Source organism: Dromiciops gliroides, chromosome 5 (genome assembly GCF_019393635.1).
Source record: "Dromiciops gliroides isolate mDroGli1 chromosome 5, mDroGli1.pri, whole genome shotgun sequence".
Taxonomy (NCBI): Eukaryota; Metazoa; Chordata; class Mammalia; order Microbiotheria; family Microbiotheriidae; genus Dromiciops; species Dromiciops gliroides.
Genome location: NC_057865.1, coordinates 205,731,431 through 205,757,126, shown reverse-complemented (window position 1 = coordinate 205,757,126; position 25,696 = coordinate 205,731,431). Strand labels below are relative to the sequence as shown.

The following is a 25,696-nucleotide window of genomic DNA, read 5'->3' as shown; positions in this document are numbered from 1 at the left end:
ATAAAAGAATTTCTTTGGGATGCTCATGGAAGTCATGGCACTAGGAATTAGGAAATTTTGATAATGATCTCAGTTAAAAATCGAGCTAACAAAATACTGAGGAAGACAAAAAATGAAAGGAGAGTGACTAGACATGTCTGCCAGAGCATAATGCAGACAAACTAAAATTCCAAGCATTTAAGATGTTGATCTAAATGGTTATAGGAAGATAAATTCATTCTTTTGTTAAAAATCCTATTTACATTTCTATATGACATGCACAAAATGTTTTCCAAAAGCAAGGAGAGACAGGGTATAATTACAATTCATAATTTAATCTGTCTAAAATCTGATGCTCAAAGAAAACAACAGCTAGGTCCTCAATTTAGAATGAAATGTTCCAGCTTTTGTAATAGTCTGTGTACAACAATAAGTATCTAAATGCTTAGGCTAATGTAGAAAATAGATGGCAAATATAATTAAATATGGAACAAAACTGGAAAATAAATACTTCAGGGATTTCACTTTTCAAGTAATTTAATAGTAAACACATCCAGGTTAGCTCAGAAGTAATGTTTTCTTTTTGGAACTTGCCCAAGAGAGAATGAATAAATCCATTTCCTTTTAAAATCTGGAGATTACAACCTGAAGACATAGGATACTTGTTCTTAGATATGGTATGGACCAAAGGATAAAATAGAACTCTTAAGAGCAAGATAATCTCCAACTGAGAAAAATAATCCTGATTGAAAGTTCCTTTTAAATTGTACTTCTCACTTGCTTTATGTACCCTGAAACAATGCAATTGATATTGCATTTGGCCTTGGCCCCAAGGTGAGCATCAAAGGAGTTTCTTGATTGCTGTTCCAATTGCTGTTTCTACATAATCAGATTGCTGAAAGGGCAAAAGGAAATTCAGCTAACAATATCATCACGAAAATCTTTCCCTCTGGCCTTCTTCCACTTAACTAAATTGGATCTTGTCTCAACTTACCTGTTGCTTCTGAACATACCAACATAAGATGGATTGAATAACCAGTCAGGAGTGTTACTGAAACAAAAAGGAACCTAAAACAAGGCGGGGAAATGTTTTGTTATAATTAGTTAAAAAGAAAAATATCTTTGATTTGAACTTTTAGACAAACAAAAGTTTATTTAAATGGGCAGAATCATTCTACTGAGAGAACCCAAAGTTTATAGGCTTTTAAAATCTACATTTAAAATATACTTTAAAAAAATTACTAATCAGAATCCACATAACTATAAAAACCCTTGACCAGTTCAAAGCCCCAATTCTTTCCTTGGATCTGTACAGGTAATTCTTTTTTAAAAAATATTATTTTATTTCACATTTATGGAATAAAACAGGCATTTCCATAATATAGTATAATAAAAAAGATGATTGCACATGAAACTGCAAATCTATTATTGTACATGTAATTCTTAACATTATGAAAAAAGATTTTACATTTTAAATATGGATTTGTGGCCCATCTTTTAAACAGGGATATGGGAGCAAGGGAAAATGAGAACTCTTAAAACTAGTGATATGTTGCATTAACTGGGAGCAAAAAAAAAAAAGCCAAAAAACTGCTTCTCCTCCAAGCCTTGGTTTCCCCAATTTGTAAAATGATGGACTTAGACTTGATCATTTAATGAGTTTCTTATAGCTATAGAATTCTTTAATTCCTTTTTGAATATGTATACTTGGAACATAGAGAAGTTTGTTGTTTTTAAACCCCTGGTTCCTTTATAATAATGATTACTCATCTCCTAACTGATATTAGAGTTCTAATATTCATGCAAAGTACAAGTGATAATCTAAACATTTATATTAATATTTTATAATATTTATATTAACGTTTTTCACTACCCTCTTTTGAAGAAAAAGTCATTTACCTGAAATGCTTAGTAATCAAGTCAAAGTTGAGATAAGAAAAGCTCAACAAGACATATATATCATGTATTCTTCTATTTCTGAAATATTTGTCTGAAACATGCTAAGCTAAGGAAGATCTCTACTTATTCAAAAGAGTAAAAAAAAAAAAAAGCTTTGACAAGGTATTGCTTCAGAGTCCACCCACTTCCTGACTTAATAGAAACAAATAAAGTACTACATATTGCTGTCTTCAATTCTGTTTTAAGTAACTAAAAGTGTTTATTATTTTAATTTTTAAAATTTTCTTTTCATAAGAGTTTCTGAAGAGCTTGACATATTCACTGAATATGCTCACCTTGCTTTTTAGCTTTGAGTTCTACAGCAATAAGGGACAGGACTTCTCACCCCGCAAGGACCCTAGGGTTCAGGTTGCGGAGACACATGTTTGTTAGAATGGGAAAAGTGCAAAAGGCATCTATTTCTCCCTGTAATTTGTTTAGCTTTCCCTTTACATATTTACATGCCATTTGTTGTATATACATTAAGTATGGACATTAATTCATTACCTGTGGTACCTTTCAGCACAAAGCAGTTTCTTTGTAATTTTCTTTTAATCAAGTTTATTTTTACTGCTGCCTTATCCATTTTTTCCAGTAATTTGTTTAGTTTTCCTTTTATATATTTAGATAGTATTTGATGTATATACATTAAGTACTGATATTAATTCATCGCCTAAATAAGGTAGTCTCCTTGTAATTTTCTTTTTTTTTTCTTTTTTTTTTTTGTGAGACAATTGGGGTTAAGTGACTTGCCCAGGGTCACACAGCCAGTAAGTGTTAAGTGTCTGAGGCCGGATTTGAACTTGGGTACTCCTGACTTCAGGGCCAGTGCTCTATCCACTGCGCCATCTAGCTGCCCCGTAATTTTCTTTTAATCAAATATACTTGTCTTATATCCTTAACCACATGCCATCCCCCAACCCTTACTTCCTGACATTCAGAGTTCAGCTAATGCTCCTTACTACTTGAATTCTTTCTTTCTGGCTGCCTGTAGCAATTTTTAAAATTTGACCTAAAAGTTCTGGATTTTGTCTATGATATTTCTGGGAGTTTTCATTTTGGGGCTTCTTTTTGAGGGTGACCAGTGAATTCTTTCCATTTTTACTTTGCCCTCTGGTTCTAATGGCTCTTTGGTAGTTTTCAAAATATGATATCCACACTTTCTTTTGGTCCTGGGTTTCAGAAGTTCAGAGATTATCAAAATATCTATAGTTAATCTTTTTTTCCCAGATAAATTGTTTTTGAGATACCTTATATTTTCTCCTATTTCTTCAGTCATGTTACTTTGTTTTAACATTTTTTGTTGTTTCATGGAGTCATTCATTAGCTTAGTCCAAATTTTCAAATAGTCTCTTACTCAAATAAGTTTTTATACTGTTTGCACTACACTAATATTTCATACTATACATCTCTCCTTCAAGGCTTTCATTTCTTTTCCAGTTCTTTCCTTCAGAAATCTCATTTTGGTTTTAAAATTATAAACATATTTGTAGGCAGCAGTCAGTAGAAAGAGAAGCACAGTTGGATTTTGTTCTGCTAGATCCAGGAGCTCTTCTTTTCTTGGTACACAACCATAAGCCCCAATTCAATCCCTGTGCTGCAAGCTTCTGTGATTTTGTTCCCAGGGTCCTCAAGCAACTGTCTGTATCCTTATGCTGATATGGGATGGAAAATATGATTAACTCTGATTTTTCTTTGGATTTCCTTGGTCTGGTGCTATAGTTGTGGGAGAGACCTGGGTTATACTGCTTCCTCCTACTCCACTATCTTTGATGATCTGTCTTCAAAAAGTATCTTGCCTTCATGTCTACTTACCTAGTAATGATAGGATTGGGATTAGCTCACGTTTGCCATTCTCTCCCATAATCATATATCTTCATGATTAAACTAGAACCATCACATTTTAAAAGTGAGTTTCTTCCAAGAGAAAAGATCCAAACACATGCATTTTCATCAACGAGAACCTCAAACTAATCATTAGTTTATTCACCCTTAAGACTCTCTTTGTCCCTCTGAGACTATGTGACAGCTCTCTTGAAACTAAATATTACTTAAGTCACTATCATCACTAAATAAAAGGCTGGACCTCCCAAATCAGTTAAAAGTGGTTCAAAATTAACTTAGAAATAGGCCTCCAGTTGAATGCCCTTGGACCTCACTAATATTTATTATTTTATTAATGAATTACATAAAGCCTTAAATTGAACTCATCAGAGTTACAGATGATACAAAGCTTAGGGTAAATTTTTATTTTTGTTTAGACATGTTATTTTCTTGGGGTGGGGAACTACCAGTGTAGAAATTTTCTACATTAACAAAGACTTGACTATTCAGCTATAATTTATAGGCTTTTTTTTTAAGTGAGGCAATTGGGGTTAAGTGACTTGCCCAGGGTCACACAGCTAGTTAAGTGTTAAGTGTCTGAGGCCGGATTTGAACTCAGGTACTCCTGACTCCAGGACCGGTGCTCTATCCACTGTGCCATCTAGCTGCCTCATATAATTTATAGGCTTAAAAATTTGCCTGGCATACTCAGAGGTTTAGTTACTTGTATAAGACTTTACTTCATTAGTATGTCAGAAACAGGATTTGAATCTAGGTTTTCCTGAAACTAACTCAGGTTTAGTTAACTAACTAACTCACTACCTCTAAGATAGAATTTAATAGGGATAAACACATGTTATGCTTAGGTTCAAAAAATCAACTTCAAAAGTACAAGATGTGAGAGGCATGATAAGACACTATTTTAAAAAGATCTAGGGGCTTTAGTGGACTGAAGGTCAATATGAGTATGATATGGAAACCCAAAAGACTAACGTGATTTTGGGCTACATTAAAAGTGTACTAGTTTACAATAATAAGGGAGTTATAATCCCACTACAGTTTTTGTGTTCAGTTCTAGGTGGCATATTTTAGAAAAAACATTAATAACCTGAAGAAGGTAATCTGAGTGGTGAAGAGCCTCAATGTCATATGAAAGAAAAATTTTGGATTGATAGAAGCAAAAAGTTCCTAAGAATTAAAAAGAGAGTTCTGAGAGAGAGAAAAAGAGAGAGTTCCAATTACAAAATTCTGTGATTTTGTGATTTTTTTTTTAGTAAAATCTACCTTTCAAAATCTAAAAAAATATTTGCTATTATAATGAAGTCTAGGTGTTAGTGGGATTATAATTCTTTAAAGTGAAGCTGTTTAGATGGGATTTTTTAAGTGATTTAATACAATGCATACATTTAGAGAACAGAGTGAGAAGACAACAGGAAATATAGCAAACTGATTAAAATTAGCATCTGTTTCCATTTTGGACATAAATATATGAATTTGTCATACAACTAAACAGATGATATTTTCATTGAATATCTCAGCTGGCCTACTCAAAAACTAGAAAGACAATTGGGCAGCAGATAAATTGCTGTTCTGTATGGTTTGTATACTTAGAGTTACCTATGACAATGAACTCATGGGTCCAGATTGATACACACACACACACACACACACACACACACACACACATACACACACACATATTCTGCTCTGGAAGAAAACTATGAGAATACAAAAAAGCCTCACTTGCCCTAGGGAAATTAAAATGCAATTGGATTAACCATTTAAAAGAAATAAACTATACATATTATTCATGGTTTCATATACAATCCTCTTTTTCTATATTTTTATATATGAATTTTAGTGGTTGTTGATGTATATCAAATTCAAAATGAAAATAAAGAAAAAAATAATTAATAATTAAATTCTAATACTTTCTACTCAAATATTAGGATAGAATGAAATTGAAGACTAGATATGGGATGAAATCAGATCAACAAACATTTATTGAACTCTAACTTTGTTCAAGTTGCAGGTGTTGGGCATAGGTACATATAAAGCTTGTCCCAGGACATGTAACCCATGCTTTATGCATACCTATTATGGTAGAACTTATAAAGAAAAAAACATATCCATCAGTCCCTGCCTCAAGAATCTAGATAAAAAAGAACTTTGTTTCCTAACAGAACAGACATCCACAGCTAGACACCTGGATTAGGTTTAGAAGTAAGGCTGAGCTAGAAAAGAAGCTAGTTGTTAATGACTATAAAAGTCTGAGCTAACTGAAATTAGCCTTCAAGATTCTCTTGCACTGTACAAAATAATCCATGCACTTTAACAGCTGACTAAGCCTGCCATGCTAGAGTGGGCACAGTAACAGTCTATTAGGAAAAGTATAAGGGATGGCCCATGAACATATAGGCAACCTTTGGAAGAGAAAAACCCTGATCCACTGGATGGTATGGGTCATAAATTCTGGAGCAACAATAAAATATTGACCATGCAAAGCAATTAGCAACCAAGACTCCAAAGTCACTAAACTGTGCATACCTTTGCACCATTTATATACCACTACTAAGCCTATACCCCAAAGTGATCAAAGAAGTAGAAAAAGGACTCATAGTAATAACAACTACCACTTATATAACATATTAGGATTTGCAAAGTGCTTATTTGACCCTCATAACAACTCTCTGAGTTGGTATTAAATTACCCATTTACGGATGAAGAGATTAAGGCTAAAATAGTTTAAGTGACTTGCCCAGAATCACACAGCTAAAGGTCTGAGGCAAGATTTGTACTTGGGCATTCCTGATTCTATGTCCAACTATATCTATATACACTGTGCCACCTAGCTGACTAGGTATGCAAAAATATTTATAGAAGCTCTTTTTGTGATGGGAAGGAACTGGAAATTAAGGAGATATCCATTAATTGTGAAATAGTTGAACCGATTATGGTATATGAATATAAAGAAATATTGTGCAATAAGAAATTATGAAAGAGATGGTTTCAGAGAAACTAGGGCAGATTTGTATGAACTAATGCAAAATGAAGTGAATAGAACAAGAAGAAAATTTTACATTATGACATTATTGTAGAGAAAAACAACTTTGAAAGACTTAGGAACTCAGATCAATGCAATAACCAACACAATTCCAGAAGTCTAATGGTAAATCATACAACATACCTCTTAACAGAAAGATAATAGATCCAAAATGCAGAGTAAGACACATATTTGGACATGATCATTGTGGGAATTTGTTTCACTTGAATAGCATGTTTTTTTTGTTTGTTTTCAGTGGGTAGGGTGGGAAGAGAGAAGCTAGGAATGGGTTAGCAAAATAAAAAGAAAACAACAGAAAGAAAACTGAGCCATTGAATTTTTTAATGCAAAGGAAGAGAGAGAAAGGACAAAATCATAGACAAGCAGGATAGTGTGGCCCCCACAATAGCTTTGCAAGATACATATTGAAAAGACAAGCCAAGACAGTAGAGTAGGAAGTATTAGGCCAACATCTCTTCATAACTATTTTAAGATCTAAAAAAACTTGCCTGTTTGAGTCCTAATTGGGAATTTCAAGGAAAAATCCCAGTGAGTGATTTTTTTGGCCTATGTTGGTATAAAAAGACAGAGGTTTGTGGGTAAGGACAGGAGTTAGAAAGGAAGGCACTGTGTGAAGCTTTCCAAAGCAGTGACTGAACTAGGAGCTCCAGCTATGTACTAGGGCAAGAAAAGGTCCTGGATACAATAAGAAGGTATTATCTAGGAAGCAAGAATAGGTGTCAAGTGGCATCACTGTGCCTGATACTCCAGAGTTGGGCTGCAAAACTGATGCAGAAAGATAAGGGTAAGAATCCAAAGCAAGAAGGTGTCAGGGTCCAAAGCTATGTACTGGGCAATGAGCAGAAACAGAACTGAGCAGTCTTCAGTTTAGTCTGAATAATCAGGATATGGAGCTCAGACCAAAGTAAACCCATTTCCTGGAAGCTGCAGAATCTTCCAGCTAGATAGCAGTGGTTGGGTCAGGCAGCAGCCTATTGGGGTTCCAAGTAGAGGCAAAATCCACAGGTATGTTGTTCAGACCCAAATCCAGGTGAGAATCTTTCAGAATTCATAACAAGAAAGCAGCTTTCTTGCTTTTACCTGGATCAGACCACCTTGAGAGCAAAAAAAAAAAAAAGAAAAAGAAAGAAAGAAACCCAGCCTGAGCTGCCCCTGAGATCTTTGAAGAACCCAGCACTCAATACCAGGAGAAAATAGCAGCAGGACCCTTCTGGTTGGGGGAGAACAGGTGACATGTGAACCTCACTTTTATATGAATTGGAAAAAAGAAGGAAGACTATTGTTGCAAGTAAAATCTGTGATAAAGAGAAACTGAGGTAATGAAGTGTTGAGCAATTCAATTTATTTATTAATTTTTTTTTTTTTTGGTGAGGCAATTTGGGTTAACTGACTTGCCCAGGGTCACACAGCTAGTAAGTGTTAACTGTCTGAGGTCGGATTTGAACTCAGGTCCTCCTGACTCCAGGGCCGGTGCTCTATCCACTGTGCCACCTAGCTGCTCCTGAGCAATTCAATTTATTAGCAAGGATAGCGCCAGTAAAAGGGGATCCAAGGTTCCTCAGTAGCCAAGAATGCATCTGAAAATCAAGGTAGCTCATTTATAGTCATACAGAGGAACTTCAAAATAGACAGTGTGAGAATATTACCAGGGCCCCCTGCTGAGAAAGCATGAGGTGACCTTTCTGAGGTCAAATTAGCATCCGGAAGTTACCTCACAATTCATGGACCACCTTTAAGTCATGTCAATCAATGGACTTGAATGCTACCAGCCAATTAGCTTGGAGCTGTGTGTGGGGACCGCCCTTCTTCCTGTCCCAGAGGGAGGCAGAAAGTAGGAAGTACAGCTGGCTCTCTCTGTTTTGTTCCCGAACCTCATGTTGGTGACAAAGAAAAGGAGAAGGAGGCCAGTCTGAACCCTAGGGTAGATAGTTTTCTTTCTTAACTTTCTGAACTCCATGTGTTCTCTCTTTACTCTTTAATAAATGCTTAATGCCAAAAACTGGTGCTTACACTTCTAACTTATATGTAAACCCTAGCTAGTTCTCCTCCCACACTGGGGGCAGAAACAAGGTGACTGCACATTAGATTTTAAATGTCACAACAGGGACATTAATCTGGCATGACAAAGGTATGGGGCACTAACCACAAGATACATCTGGAAAGTCCTGTGATTGGCAATTTATGAGGGAAAACAGAAAGTTTGTGGTTTATATATTACTGATTTCTGATAAATTAGAATATAGATCAGAATTCTGTGGCTGGAAAGTCCTGAGGAAGGGAACTTAATGGGTGGAGGGTGGCTTGTGTTATAAATGGGGAACGAACAACTGCAGGTTTAACGTGTTCAGAGAGAGTTCAAGTTCACATATTAAGGGAGAATAACTAATATAGAGGAGACACTAGGTGGTACAGTGGATAGAGCTCTGGGCCAGGAGTCAGAAGGACCTGAGTCCAAATCTGGCCTCTTGCTTATAGCTGTGTGACCCTGGACAAAACATTCAACCCTGTTTCCCTCAATTTCTTCATCTGTAAAGTGAGCTAGAGAAGAAAATGGCAAGCCATACTAGTATCTTTGCCAAGAAAACCCTAAATGGAGTCATGAAGAGTAAGACATGACTGAAATAACTGAATGACAACTTGTAGCAACTTGATTATTAATAAATAGTAAATTAAGACAACAAAGTAATATAAAATAAAGTGGGATACCAAAATTTTCAATTCCATGATACACATACACAGAATTTAGTGCAACATACACTTCACTCAACAGAGAAACAAGAGAAAAGTACAGCAGAAAGAGGAGGGAATAAGAAGGAAGGTAGATTTAGGGAGGGTCATAACCAAAATAAACTATCCTTGGAGAGTAGATTGAAAAGAGATGGTTAAAAGAAAAAAGAGAAAGGCTAGAAAATGTGACTGGGCTCTGGGAAAGAGAAATAGGGTAGAGAAGTAGCAACAGATTGCATCAAAGATAAAACAGAGATCCTAAGCCCACATCTTCTTTCTCATCACCTTCTTTGTTGTAAAGGGGAGGCAGGAAACAAAGAAAGGAAAAATTATAAGAGAATACAATGGAGAGAAATGAATATACTTAACCATCATAACTGTGAATGTGAACAGGTTGAATCATCCACAAAATGGAAGAGGATAAAGAATGGATTAGAAAGAAAAATCCAACAATACTTATTTACAAGAAACACTTAAACATTAACTGAAACATTAACATAAGGGACTGTAACATAATCTAATATGCTTCAAAAAAAGAGTAGCAATTATCTCACAAAACAAAAGCAAAACTAGATGATTAAAAAAGAAACAGGGAAACTACATTACATTGAAAGATACCATATGCAATAAATCAACATCAATACTAAATACACATACACTCATATACATCTGCATATGTATGTATGCATGTATATGTATGTGTATGTGTGTGTGTGTGTGTACTATAAGCACCTCGAAAGGAGGATGGGTTTTCAACTGTGCATGGTACCTTTATATTAAAGATCACAAAAATGAAGAAGAAGAAAAAAAAAGCAGAACTATTAAACATGGAACAAAATGCAAGAAACATTTTAATCAATAAAAGGCTGTTGAATTAATTAGAATTGATTAATTAAAATTAGAGACTAACTTAATCCCAAAGAATGTGTAACCCTAAAATATAAATTATAGAAACAATTGATTATTTGAATGAAGATTATGAAAATTTTTACAAATACAAAAATTTGTGGAACATGGACAAAGCAATATTTAGGGGAAATTTTATATAATTAAACACTGACAAGTAAAAGAGAGAAGGAACTTATCAATGAATTGGGAATACAACAAAAAAATAAGAAAATTTTTTTAAAAACTAGAAAGCATTGGATATTGCAGGGGATGTGGGAAAACTGGGTTGCTAATCCACTGTTGGTAGAGTTGTGAAAAGATCCAACTATTCTGGAAAGCAATTTGGAACTATGCCCAAAGGGCTATAAAATTGTGCTTACCCTTTGATCCAGCTATACTACTCCTAAGTTTATATCCCAAAGACATCTCCCAAAAGAGTAAAAGACCTATTTGTACAAAAATATTTATAGCAGCTCTTTTTATAGTGGCTGAGAATTGGAAACTAAAGGAATGTCCATCAATCAATAGAGAAATGGCTAAACAAGCTGTGGTATATGGTAATGATGGAATGTTACTGTGATATAAGAAATGACAAGCAGTATGATTTCAGAAAGGTCTGAAAACTGATGTATAGGGAAGTGAGCAGAGTCAGGAGAACATTGTGCACAGTGATAGCAATAGTGTTTGATGAAAAACTGTGAATGACTTAACTATTCTCAGCAATACAATGATCCAATAAACCCAAAGAACTAATGATGAAACATACTATCCACTTCCAAAGAAAGAACTAATATTGGTTGAACATAGACTGAAGCATGCTATTTTTCACTTTCTTTCATTTTTTTCTTTTAAGTTTTCTTGTACAGAATGACTAATATGGCAATGTTTTTACATAATTATACATGTATAGCATATCAGGGAAGGGGGAGGGAAGGGAGGGAAGGAAGGAGGAATAAAATTTGGAACTCAAAACTTTAAATAAAGGAGTATTTATTGAGAAAAAAACTAGAAAGCAAACATTTTAAAATGTCAATTAAACACAAAATGAAAATCAAAGAACATTTTAAAAGAAAACCACGAAGATAAAACTGAGCAAAAAAAAATAATCCACTGAATCTATTAAATAAAACTATAAAAATAGATAAAGCATGGCTATTATTTTTTCAAAATGAAAGAAAAAATCAAATTAAAAAGTAGAAAAAGATGATTTTGTAACAAATGAAGAACTAAGGAAATTATCAGAACCCAAATGACATAGATGAATATTTATAAAGATGAGATCAATAGAACAAGTCATAGAGGGCTTAAATAACCCAAAATTTTAGAAAATGGATAAGTCATACATAAGCTCCCAGGACCAGAAGAATTTGTAAATGAATTCAATCAAACATTTGAAGAATAATTAGTCTCAATATAGCATAAGCTTTTTGAAATAATAGGAAAAGAAGAGGTTCTATTGAATTCCTTCTCTGATACAAATTTGGTCTTGATATCTATACTTGGGAGAGTCAAAATAGAGAGAAAACTATAATCCAATATCTCTAATGAATATTGATGTCAATTTTTAAAATTTGGATGCTATATTTTAAATTCATAAACACATTAATTTTTTTTTCATTTCCAGATTCTTTCTATGCTTCTACCACTTCCCCACCCTTTGAGAAGGCAAAAACTCCAAAACTCATTACAGACACACACACACGCGCGCGCACACACACACACATGCACACACAGACTTGCAAAACACGCTTCTACATCAGCTATGTAAAATTTAAAACTATATATGCTTCATTCTGTACTCTGAGTCCATTAGTTCTCTTTCTTTGTTATAGAATGTTTCATAATGAGTCCTTTGGAATTCTGGTTGGTCATTGTGTAGTGTAACGATTGGAATGATGCCACCTGCTGGAGACTTACTGTAGAAAAGTTCCGCCAATGAAGCGAAGGTCTTTGAGGGCAAGACCAGGAGTCTTTTCTTTGGCATCAGGAAGTGACGCGGGCTAGTGGGAGGAGGAAGGAAGAGACTGGCGCTCGAGCTCACACTCTTTCCTGAGGACTCCAGCGGACAAGGGAGCTAGAAATGCACTCTCCCTTTAATAGACAGGAATCTAGGCCTTTCTCTCTCTCTTTACCAAATTCTTATTCTCCTTAATAAATGCTTAAAAGTCTAACTCTTGCTAAAGCTTATAATTTATTGGCAACCACTCATTAAATATTTTAGACAGTTTAGCTAGAATTTTAGCCCTTAACAGTAGATCAGAGAGAATAAGTCTTTAAAAATGTATTATTTTTATATTAGTTACTGTTCTCCTGGTTCTGCTCTCTTCACTTTGAATTAGTTCATAGAAATGTTCCCATGAATTTCTAATTTTATTTTATTTTCCCATGATTTTATAAAACCATCCCCTTCATTTTTCACAGGACAATAATATTCCATCACATTCAGATGCCATAATTTGTTATCTATTTGCCAACTGATGGGCATCCCCCCAGTTTCTGATTCTTGACCACCACAAAAAGAGCTGTTATCAATATCTTTATACATATGGGCCATTTTCATCTTTGGGAAATAGATCAGCGTTATTGCTGAGTCAAAGGGTATGCATAGTTTAATAACTTTTGGGGCATAGTTCCAAATTGCTTTCTCAATGATTAGATCAGTTCAAAGCTCCACCAACAGTATGTTAATGTACTGTTTTTCCCACAACCCCTCCAGTATTTGTCTCTTTCTTTTCCATTATCTTAGCCAATCTGATGGGTTTGAGGCAGTACCTCAGAATTGTTTTAATTTGCACAATTATCCATGATTTAAAGCATCTTTTTATATGACTGTTGATAGCTTTGATTTCTTTCCCTGAAAACTACCTATTCATATCCTATGACCATTAATCAATAGAGGAATGGCTCTTCTTGTTATTTGACTTAATTCCCAATATATTTAAGAAGTGAGACCTTTATCAGAGAAATTTGCTACTAGGGTGACCTCCCACTCCCCCCACCCAGTTTCTTGCTTTTCTTCTAATTTTACCTTCATTGGATTTGTTTATGCAAAAAAGCATTTTAATTTTATGTAATCCAGATTTTTTTACTTCTTATGAAACTATCTCTTGTTTTTTCATGAACTCTTCTATCCAAAATTTTAAGTTATGATGTTTTAGAGCTTATGCTGATTCACAACGTGAGATGTTAGTCTATGCCTATTTTCAGCTAGACTGCTTTTTAGTTTTCCCAGTAGTTTTTGTTGTTAATTTGTTCACTTCTATTATGTGGCTAATTAGTTCCACTACTCAAACTCTCAATATTTTGCTCAGTTCCAAATTGTTTTGACAATTTTAGCTCTATAATAAAGCTTGAGGTCTTAATTATATTTCCTAGCTATATAAAGTAATTCTTTGGCAAATGATTGGCAAGGCAATTAATAAGTTAATTTAGGTAGTATTGTCATTTTAATTATGTTGAATAAATATTTCTCAAGGTGTTTAAATCTGCCTTTGAGAAATGTTTTGTAATTTTGTTCATTCATTCGTTCCTGTGTGTGTATGTTGCTAAGTAGACTCCTAAGTGTTTTAAATCATCCAGTTATTTTATTTATTGACTTATTTTACCTTTTTTTCTAATTCTCTCCCTCTCTTACTTACTCTCTCCCTCTGCTTGAGAAGGCAAGCAATTTGTTAGTTTATATATGTGTAGTCATTAAAAATATATTTCCAGGGGCGGCTAGGTGGCGCAGTGGATAAAGCACCGGCCCTGGAGTCAGGAGTACCTGAGTTCAAATCTGGCCTCAGACACTTAACACTTACTAGCTGTGTGACCCTGGGCAAGTCACTTAACCCCGATTGCCTCACTAAAAAAAACAAAAAAAATAACAACAAAAAAACCCCATATTTCCATATTAGTCATGTTGCAAAAGAAAACACAAACAAAACAAAACAAAGATCAAGAAAAATAACGTAAAAACTATCCTTCTATTTGCATTCAGATTCCATTAGTTCTTTCCCTGCAGGTACATATCATTTTTTCTCATAAGTCCTTTGGAATCACCTTGGATCACTGTACTGCTGAGAATACCTAAATCATTCATAGTTGATCATCATACAGTATTGCTGTTACTCTGTACAATCTTCTCCTGGTTCTGTTCACTTCACTTTGCATCAGATCATATAAGTCTTTCCAGGTTTCTCTGAGAGTCTCTTGTTCATCATTTCTTTTTTTTTTTCTTTCTTTCTTTCTTTTTTTTTTTTTTGGTGAGGCAATTGGGGTTAAGTGACTTGCCCAGGGTCACACAGTTAGTAATTGTCAAGTGTCTGAACTCACATTTGAACTCAGGTCCTTCTGAATCTAGGGCCGGCTTTATCCACTGTGTCACCTAGTTACCCCTGTTCATCATTTCTTATAGTACAAAAGTATTCCAACACAATCATACCACAACTTTTTCAGCCATTCCCAAATGACAGGCATCCACTCAAATTCCAATGCTTTGCCACCACAAAAAAAGAGCTGCTACAAGTATTTTTGTACATATAGGTCCTTTACTTTTTATCTTTTTGGGATAGTCATAGTATTACTGGGTCAAAGGGTATGCACAGTTTTATAGCCCTTTGGACATAGTTCCAAATCCCTCTCCAGAATGGTTAAATCTGTTCACAAGTCTACCAACAGTGTGTTAGTGTCCCAATTTTTCCACACCCCTTCCAACATTTATAATTTTTCTTTTCTGTCATATTAACCAATCTGACAGATGTGAGGTGGTACCTCAGAGTTGTTTAAATTTGCACTCCTCTAATCAATAGTAATTTAGAACATCTTAATAACTATAGATAACTTTAATTTCTTCATCTGAAAACTGCCTATTCATATCTTTTGACAATTTACCAATTGGAGAATAACTCATATCCTTATAAATTTGACTCATTTCTCTTTATTTTTGAGATATGAGATCTTTAACAGAGAAATTTGGTATAATTTCTTTTTCACAGTCATGATTACTCTGTATTTCCCTTGATCCTATTTCCTCCATTTATCTTTCTCTCCTTTCATCCTATCCCTTCTCAAATGTGTTTTGCTTCTGATCACCACTTCCCCTGATCAGCCACATCTTATATCAGTTCCCCCCTTCTCTTATCCTCTTCACCTTCTACTCTCCTCTAGGGTAAGATAAAATTCCATACCCAATGGAATGTGTATGTTATTCCTTCTTTAAGCCAATTTCTATGAAAAGGTTAAAGAATTTCCTACCAACCACTCCTACCTATCTTCCTATTCATTGTAATAGCTCTTTGATTTATTCTGAACACTGACTATTTATATCCAATGGGGGAATGACTTATAAATTATAAATTTGACTCAGTTCTTTATATATTTGAGGAATGAGGCCTTTATAAGAAACTCCCCCCAATTTCCTGATTTTTTTTCTAATGTTGGCAGCATTGAGCTTTTTTTGTGTAAAACTTTTAATTTAATTTAATATACATCTTGTAGTGCTCTATCTCTTATTCAGTCATAAATTCTTCCCTAATCTAGATCTGACAGGTAAAATTTCCCATGTTGCCCTAATCTGCTTATGATATCAGCTTTTATGTCTAAATCATGTATGCATTTTAACCTTTTCTTGGTATATGATGTGAGATGTTAGTTTATACATAGTTTTTGCCAAACTGCTTTCTAGTTTTTCCAGCAATTTTTGTCAAATAGTGATTTTTTTCTTGCAAAACCTTGGATCTTTATAAAATATTAGATTACTATGGTCATTTCTTACTATGTATTTTTGGGGAGGGGGCAATTGGGGTTAAGTGACTTGCCCAGGGTCACACAGCTAATTAGTGTTAAGTGTCTGAGGCCAGATTTGAACTCAGGTACTCCTGAATCCAGGCCCGGTGCTCTATCCACTGCGCCATCTAGCTGCCCCCTTACTATGTATTTTTAAAAATAGTTTATATAGTATTCAAATTGTTCTTTAAACGTTTGGGTAGGATTCACTTATGAATCCATCTGGCCCTGGGGATTTTTCTTTGGGAGTTTATTGGTTTACTTATCTGCTTCTTTTTTTTTTTTTAAGATAGGATAATACAAATATTGTACTTCCTCTTCTCAATCTGGGCAATTAATTTTTTTGCAAATAATCATTTATTTCACTTAGATTGTCAGATTCATTGGCATATAATTGGGCAAAATAGTCCCTAATAATTGCTTTATTTTCCTCTACATTGGTGATGAACTCACCCTTTTTATTTTTGATACTGGTAATTTGATTTTCCTCTTTTTAAAAAAAAACTCAAATTAATCATTGGTTTATTTTGGTTTTTGTTTTTTTAAAAAACAGCTCCTAGTTTTATTTATTTGTTTTATAGTTTTCTTGCTTTCAATTTTACTAATCTCTCCTTTAATTTTCAGGATTTTCATTTTGGTGTTTAATTGGTAATTTTTAATTTGTTCTTTTTCTAGGTTTTGTTTGTTTGTTTGGTGTATGCCCAATTCACTGATTTTCTCTTTCTCTGTTTTATTGATGTAAGGGTTTAGAGATATAAATTTTTTCCTAAGTACTTCTGTGGCTGTATTACATAAATTTTTATATGTTTTCTCATTATTGTCATTCTCTTTAATGAAATCACTTGTTTCTATGATTTGTTTGGCCTACTCATTCTTTTTTTTTTCATAAAAGTATTTTATTATTTTCCAGTTACATGTAGAGATAGTTTTCAACATTTGTTTTTATAAGATTTCTAGTTTCAAATTTTTTCTCCCTCCCTCCATTCCCTCCTCCCTCCTCAAGACAGGAAGCAATCTGATATAAGTTGTATATGTACAATCACATTAAACATATTTCTGCATTAGTCATGCTGTGAAAGAAGAATCAGAGCAAAAGGGAAAAACCTCAAAAAAGAAAAACAACAACAACCAAAACAATAGTAATAGTATGGTTCAATCTGCATGTAGATTCCATAGTTCTTTTTTTTTTTCTGGATTTGGAGAGCATTTTCCATCTTGAATCTTTTGGAACTATCTTGGACCATTGTATTGCTGAGAAGAATCAAGTCTATCACACACATAATGTTGTTGATACTGTAATGATTTGAATGATGCCACCTACTGGAGACTTACTATAGGAAAGCTCCACCATGAGGAAAATGCCTCAGAGGGTAAGGTCATGTGGCTTTTCCTTGGCGTCAGGAAGTGACGTTTGCTCATGGGTGCTGTCTATCAAGGCTACCAGCCAATCAACTTGAGGAGCCTCCTATTTTCTGGGAGGGGACAGGAAGGAGGAAAGAGGGCCTGCACGGAGAGCTCAGTCTCTTTTGGGTTCCTGACTTGATGGTGGTGGTGGTGGCGGCAGAGGACTTCACAGGAAATTTGAGGAAAGATAGGAATGCCAGGCTGTTGGAATTCTGTTCTCAGTCTTTCTCTTTCTATTTTTCAATAAACCCTTAAAAACCTAAACTTGTTTTATCAGTGTTTTTAGTCAGTTTCCCCCAAAACTGGGGGAACAGATTAGAATCCACATTTAGAATCTTAAGTTACACAATACTGTTGGCCTACTCATTCTTTAGGATAATTAGCAGTTTCCAATTAAATTTTCATCTATCTTCCTATGGCCCTTTCTTGAAAATGTATTGCATTATGGTCTGAAAAGGATGCATTTAATATTTCTGCCCTTTGCATTTACTTGTGAGGTTTTTTATGCCCTAATACATGCTCAATTTTTGTGTGAGTGCCATGTACCACTGAGAAAAAAAGTATCGTTCCTTTTTATTAATTGCTATTGCACCAGTTTGGGCATTAAGAATTTATTATTAATTAATTATATATACATATATATGTATGTGTGTGTGTGTGTGTGTGTGTATGTATATATACCAGTAAAGAATTGATTACATTGCAATTAGCATGAACAGGAGAAAAGCCCCAGAAGACCCATGCTGCAACGTGATTTCAAGGAGAGTTCAGAAGACCTACAAAACCTTCACTGTCCTAAGAGGGAGAACAGAGTACTCACCAAGAGAAAGAAAGAGCAAGTAGCCTTTTCCAATTTTATCCTCTTTTGATAGAGGTGGGTTATTATACATTGATCAAAACTAATTGGTCAGCATTATTAAATTCCATTGGTTGACATAACTTGAGGGTGGTCTAAATTAAAATGAACTCTACACATCAAGGAAAGACTCTCACTCAAGTTCCTTAAGGCAAAGTCCATTATCTAGGTGTGTTCCTTCACTGAGCTAGACAAAAGAGTCTATCTCTATTTCTTTTGTTCCCTTGGGTTTGTCCCAAATAAGATCAAGGAAAACAGGACTTCTGGAATGGGGGGGAGAAAGGACTGATCTCTGAGTCCCCCAAGAGATCCATTATTAATAATTATTTTCTTACAAGTGAATGTATGTTTTCAATTAATATATTACTTCATTATCTATGGTACCTCTTATCAAGATGTTTCCTTCTTTATCTCTTTTAGATCTATTTTTTGCTTTGGTTTTGGCTGAGATTGATTGCTACCCCTGCTTTGTTTTTACTTCAGCTGAAGTATAATAGATTCTGTTCCAGCCCTTTCCTTTACTCTGTGTCCCTCTCCTTCAAGTGTGTTTCATGTAAACAACATATTGTAGGATTCTAGTTATTCATTTCCAATTTGTTGATAAGTTCATCCTATTCCCATTCCCATTCATGATTATCATGTATTTCCTTCCATCTTATTTTCCCCGTTTACCCTTCTTTCTCTATTTCTGACTCTCTCTCTCTGGCTCTATTTTTATATGGTTCTTTGGCTCTGTCTCTATGTCTGTCTGTCTGCATCTGTCTCTGCTTCTGTCTTTCTCCTTTCACCCTGTCCCTCCTCCCATAATTTTTCTTTTGACCACTGCCTCCCCCAATCTTCCCTCCCTTCTATCAGTCCCCCTCCTCTTTCCTTGTACCCCTCCCTTCCTACTTCCCTATAGGTAAGATAGATTTCTATATCCAACTAAGGATGTATGTTATTCCCTCTTTGAACCAATTCCAGTGAGAATAAGGTTCAAGGGATGTCCATCCCACTCCCTAACTTAGCTCCACCATAATAAGTTTCTTACATTTCTTCATATAAGATAATTTATCCTATTTTACTTCTTCCTTCTCTCTTTTCCTGGTGAAATACCCTTTCTTATCCCTTAAATTCTGGGTTTTTTTGGTTATCATCTGATCATCTTCCTACATAGGAATATAAACAGTTTAACCTTATTGTATGCCTTATATTATCTCTTTCTGATTTACCTTTTTATACTTGAGTCTTCTATTTGAAAATCAGATTTTCTGTTCACTCTCATCTTTTCATCAGGAATGTCTTCATTGTATTCAATGTATTCATTTCATTGACTATCCATTTCACTGAATAGGTGATTTTTGGTTGTAATCCTAGTTCCTTTGCCTTCTGGAATATCATATTCCCAAACCTCTCATTCTTTAATGTAGAAGTGCTAAATCCTGTCTGATCCTGACTGTAGCTCCACAATTTTTGAATTTTTTTTCTGGCTGCTTGCAGTATTTTCTCCTTGATCTTGCAGTTCTAAGAATTCTAATATTCCTAGGAGTTTTCCTTTTGGGACCTCTTTTAGGAGGTAATCAATAGATTCCTTCAATTTCTATTTTGCCCTCTGGCTCAAAGCTATCAGTGCAGTTTTCCTTGATAATTTCTTGAAAGATGATGTCTAGGCTCTTTTTTTTCTTTTTTTTTAATCATGGTTTTCATGTAGTCCAGTAATTCCTAAATGATCTATCCTGGATATATTTTCCAGGTCAGTTGTTTTTCCAATGAGATATTCATTTTTTCCTTTTTTTTTCATTTATTTGATTTTATTGTTTCTTGATATCTCATGAAGTCATTAGTCTCCATTTGCACAATTCTAATTTTTAAGGAATTATTTTCTTCATTGAGCTTTTGTACCTCCTTTCCCATTTGGCCTATTCTGCTTTTTATTTACTTTGTTGTTGTTCTTCAGTCATGTCTAACTCTTGGTGACTCCATGGACTTGTGTATGGAGTTTTCTTGGCAAAGATACTGGAGAAGTTTGCTATTTCCTTCTTCAATGTGCCCTCATTTTACAGTTGAAAAACTGAGGCAAATAGAGTATCTTGCCCAGTGTCACACAGCTAGTAAGTGTCTGAGGTCAGATTTGAATTCAGGTCTTCCGGATTCCAAGTCCACTGCTCTATAGACTGCAGCATCTATTCTCTTTTCAAGGAGCTCTTTTCTTCAGTGTTTTGTTGTTGTTGTTTGTTTCTTTTACCATTTGGCTAATTCTGGTTTCTTAAGGTCTTATTTTTTAGTATTTTTGTGCTTCTTTTACTATAGTAGTACTGTAGTATTAATTGTCTTTAATTTTCTTGCATTGCTCTCTCTAATTATTTTTTCTTTTGTCCTTCTAGGAATTCTTGTATTGGGTTTAATTTGAATTTTCTTTGTGGCTTTGATTGTAGTTGTTTTCATTTTGTTGTCTTCTGAGTTTGTGTTTTGGTCTTCCTTGCCACTGTAGTAGCTTTTTATGGTCAACTTCTTTTTTTGTTGTTTGCTCATTTTTCCAACCTATTTATTGACTTTGAACTTAGTGTTAGAGTTGGGCCCTGCTCCCCTGCTGGGTGAAGGAGCAGCACTGTACCAAACTTCAGGATTTTTATGCTGTTGTTTCAGAGCTAGTTCTGGGGGTCTTTAGGTGCTTCCAAGCTGGTGAGATCTGGGGAGAGGTGTGGTCTCTGCACCCCTGGTCTGCACTCTGATCATTATCCAGGAAGGGCCCTTGTTCCTCTGCAGCCACAAGCACTAGCACTCCTCTTAACTCTGAAAGTGACCAGATCCCCTACTCCCCTGAAGCTATAAATGTACGTATTCCTCTGTGCTTTGAAACTGTGACCACATCCCTTTCTACCTTTTGATCAACCATAAATTATTTTCTGTGTTCTGGAAATGTGACTCAGAACTGCATATGGGTAATAGAGTTACCTCATAGAACCTAGGTCTACACCCAGTGACAGCAAAGGGTACCCTATAATCTCTGAACTCCTTATCATCTCTGGGCTAAGAGCTCTGGACACCTCCACTGACACTGTTGTAGCCACTGCAAAGGCCTGCAGCTGGTATCCTCCAGGTCTGTCCCCAACCCCAGTATTACAGACCTCTCTTGCCGATCTTCTAAATTTCATTAGTCTAGAAAAATGTCTCACTCTGAACTTTTGTTAGCTCTGCCAATACAGAATTTCATACAAGACATTATGAGTTGTTTGAAGGAAATTTTGAGAGAGTTCATCTGGGTTGCTACCTCTACCCATCATCTTGGTTCCTGATGCAAAAATTTTAAATGAAACAGTAGTAAGGAGACTATAGCACCATATCACAAAGAAATTAGGCTATAACTAATTTGCATTTAAATTAGAATTCAGGGCTGGTATAGCAGGAAATAGCAGGAAAACTATAATAATTAATAACATATCAATAACAATATTAACAAATATCAATATTAAGAAGCATATTGATAACAAATACAAGTCACATTATTATATCAACAGATCAATAAAAGGTTTTTATTGAAAGATACAACACTCATTTCTGTTTTTTAAAAAAACAATAGATGACTAAAAAAGACAAACTGCTTACATTCAAATATGGGAAGAGTGATATATGTCCTCTGTGTACCCTGCCATCATCAGGGTTCATAGGAATCCAATTAGACATGGTCTAGGAGTGGTTCTGCGATGATTTTAAGAATGGAAATAGGGAGGGGAAGAAAAATACTGTAGAATGCATGCAAAAGGAAAGTTAAGGAAAATTAACTTACATCAATGGTCAGAGAGCATGACCTATGTGAGGATCTAGGAAAGGAGACTGAGGAGGAGTAGTCTGATGGGTAGAAGAAGAACTAGGAGTGGTGTTCCAAAAGCCTAGAGAGAAGAGAACATCATGGAAAAGATGGTGATCAACAATATCAAAGACCACTGAAAGGTCAAGAAGAATGAGGATGGATTACTGGATTAGATCACTGGTAACTTTAGAGAGAACAGTTATGGTATAATGATGATGTTAGAAGCCAGATTCAGAGGCACCTCTTGTGGATGGCCTTTGCAAGGAGTTTAGCCACAAATGGCAGAATGTACGACAAGAGCAGGAATGAGAGGATCAAGTGAGAGTTTTCTTGAAGATGAGGGGAGACCTGGGCATATTTGTGGATTGTAGGGAAGGAGCCAGTAGACAGGGAAAGATCGAAGATGAGACAATGGGATTGACAGAAGGGGAAATAGTTGGAGTAGATTGGATGAAATAAAGTCTCTTGAGCAAGAAGAGGGGTAAGCCTTGGTAAGGAGTAAGGACCCTCTTAACTTCTGAGATGGCGGTGAAGGAGGAGAGAGTAACCAAAGGTACCTAAGTGAGAAAGATGGGAGAAGAGGGAGTTTACAGCAGATGGCCTCATTTTTCTCTGTAAAATAGTAGGTTAAGTTCTCAGCTGAGAAGGTGGGGGACTGTTTTAGAAGAGATGAGAAGGTTTGGAAGAGCTGGTGTGAAGGATAGAAGAGTGAATTGATGGGAGGTGATGATGCTATGTAACATAAATTTATAGTGAATTCAGAACAATTACATGGCTTTTTCCACTTTTGTTCATCATCATGTGTGTAGAAACAAAGGAATCAGATAGTGGGAATGGTCCAAGGCTGAGGCTTGGCAGAAAGCAGGTGAGATGATAAGTGGGCCAGGGACTCAAGAGAAGATGGTGTAAATGTGAATTGATTCACCAGTGGATCAAGATGGGGAAAATAGGAGACAGTAGCTAAGACAGGAGTGATGGCCTGGGAGATATATCATGGATGGAGGGATTATAGTGAAGAGTAGGGTTCAGTAAGATAAGGCAGAGGGAGATATGGAAAGACAAGAATTATGATTGGATAAGAGGATTTAAGCATTCTTGAAAATGCAGGTGATGCATATGTGGAGTAGAGGAGTAGGCCATGAGAAATGAGCAGGTTGAGGGACTGAGTACTTACAGTGTTTGATGGAGAGTCAATCAGTATGCTAAAGTCCCCTAATATGAGGGCAGGAGTTGGACAGGAGAGAGAAATTGTGAACCAGACACTGAACTCACCAAGGGAGTGACCTGGAAATCTACAGAAACCAGGATCTTGATTGGTTGGTAAATATGGATTGCATGAACTTCAAGAGGAGAGGTTACTGAGTGGTAGAGGTACGAACAGAGTCAGGTCTTGGTAATTGCTACAAGATGGAAAGAATGGAAGAGGAAAAGATTTAGGATGAAGGGAGGTCTGTTGCCTATGGAACAGGAATGTTAGTACAGTGGAAGTAGTATGTTGTGTTTGGTTGGAAATTTGCAGTAAGAGGGTTGAGGGGGATGGGAATAAGAAATTGGGTGATGGGGCATGGAGAATGAGGTTTGAATGATGACCTATAGGAATTCAGAATCCCTGGAATGTTTAGGACATGACTAAGTGTGAGAATATTCATCACTGAATAGAAGGTGCCCCTACACTTCCCAGGAAATGCTGAAGATAAGTTAGGAGACAGGTATAGCACAAGATGGAAGGCACACAGTCAGACCCAAGGCCCTGTTTTACTTTTACTTTTCCCTCAGAAGGCAGGAGACAGTGTGGCAGGAGATAGAAGTTGTACTTCCCACCAATTTCCCTCTTCTTCTTCTGTCAGGGGCCACATGCAGCAAGAGATAGAAGTCAAATTTACCCAGTAGGAGATGGAAGCCTCCCCACTTTCTTATTCCTCTTCCATCAGGGGCTATATGCACTCCTCTTCTCACCCAAGCCTGGAGATCAGGTGGGAGCAAAAGGAGGTAGAAGTGTCATGTGCAGGGTAAGATAGAAGTCTCATTGGCACAGATTAAAGTGATTAATTCATGGCTCCACAAGAAATCAGTATCAGTATCCCTTTCAAGCATACTGAAAATCAGTATTATTCCAACACAACTCAATTCTGGTCCTATGGATGGAACAATAATAATGGACAACAAAGAAAAGGCAAAACTATTCAAACTTATTTTAATTTTGTCTCCTCTTATAATGAGAACAAAATGGTTAATAGAGAGTTGAAAGCTCTCTATTAGAGAGTTAACACTAAGGAGACAATAAGTTTTTGCTTAGCTCGAATGACCAGGAACATATGAACTAGTTTTGAAGTAACAAGGAAGATACACACATTAAATTTCTATTTTCAAATGTCTTTATCATGCATGGCACAGTACTCTTTTAAAAATGATTTCCCCTTTCTCTTTTACTTGATAACTAGGTGAAGTCTAAGTAATCAAATAATAATCATTTTGAGACTGACACACCTAATTGCCAAACATTGACCTTGGGCTTTTGGGGAAAGAACTAGTGAATTAACCTAGTTAGTGAGAGGCAGCTCTGGTAACAGAAACATTTGCTACCTATATACCTCACAAAATAATTGTGAGGATCACATGAGATAATTAAGATGTTTATGCATACATACATCTATATATACATATATTTGTGTATATACACACAAATATATGAATATATAATTTAAAAACATAGAATGGTACCTAAATATCTACTAATAATAGCAAGAAAATCAGAAAATTCTCAACTACTTTAAATCATTTTCCAAATCTTACTCTAAAAATGCAAACATTTTGGAATGAATATCAAAGACAAATCTCTTCATTGTTGATACTTACAAAAACAGCATTATTCCTGTGTTTGCTAGAGCAAAGGAAAGTCCTAAAATTCCACTGCCCAAAATAGAGTTGGCTAGGTTAAAAATAGACATGCCCACTGAAGCTGTGCCTTGTATCTGCAAAAAGAAAAAGAAATAAATAAAACCTAAATTGCATTTGATAATACAACATGAAAACAAAAGATCATTTTTGAGGGGAGTTTATTTTGTACTATATTTAAGTGACTTTAAGCTGAAAAATAGAAAAAAAAAACATTCACGATACAAAACATAGGCTAGTGCAGTGGGCAGTGGTATAAATATGGGTTTGAAATATAACACATATTCTGTAAAATGATGGATGTGAAGACAGGAAAGCTTAGTTTGTATCCTGTCTCAGATTCTAAGCAAGTTACTTAATTTCTCTGAGCTGTTTCTTCATATGTAAAATGTGAATGTTAGGAGACACCTATTCTTCAGTAGGATCTAATGGGATAATAAGGCACTTTACAAACCTCGAACTGCTACATAAATGTTAGCTATTATTATTACTCAGAGGGTCGTTAGGAGTCAAATGAGATAATGTATACAAATTGCTTTATATACCTTAATATACTACACAAATA

At 35.3% G+C, this 25,696-nt stretch overlaps 1 protein-coding gene across 1 annotated transcript in view; it reads right to left on the bottom strand.

Annotated features, from left to right (window-relative positions):
• The window catches only part of SLC38A1 (solute carrier family 38 member 1), a 96,921-nt gene that overhangs the window by 39,305 nt on the left and 31,920 nt on the right, over positions 1–25,696 (bottom strand). Inside the window, exons 3-4 of the mRNA XM_043967626.1 lie at positions 25,093–25,208; positions 974–1,047 (exon numbers count right to left, since the gene is read on the bottom strand). Coding sequence (XP_043823561.1) covers positions 974–1,047; positions 25,093–25,208 — 190 coding nt within the window. The remainder of the gene's footprint in view (positions 1–973; positions 1,048–25,092; positions 25,209–25,696) is intronic.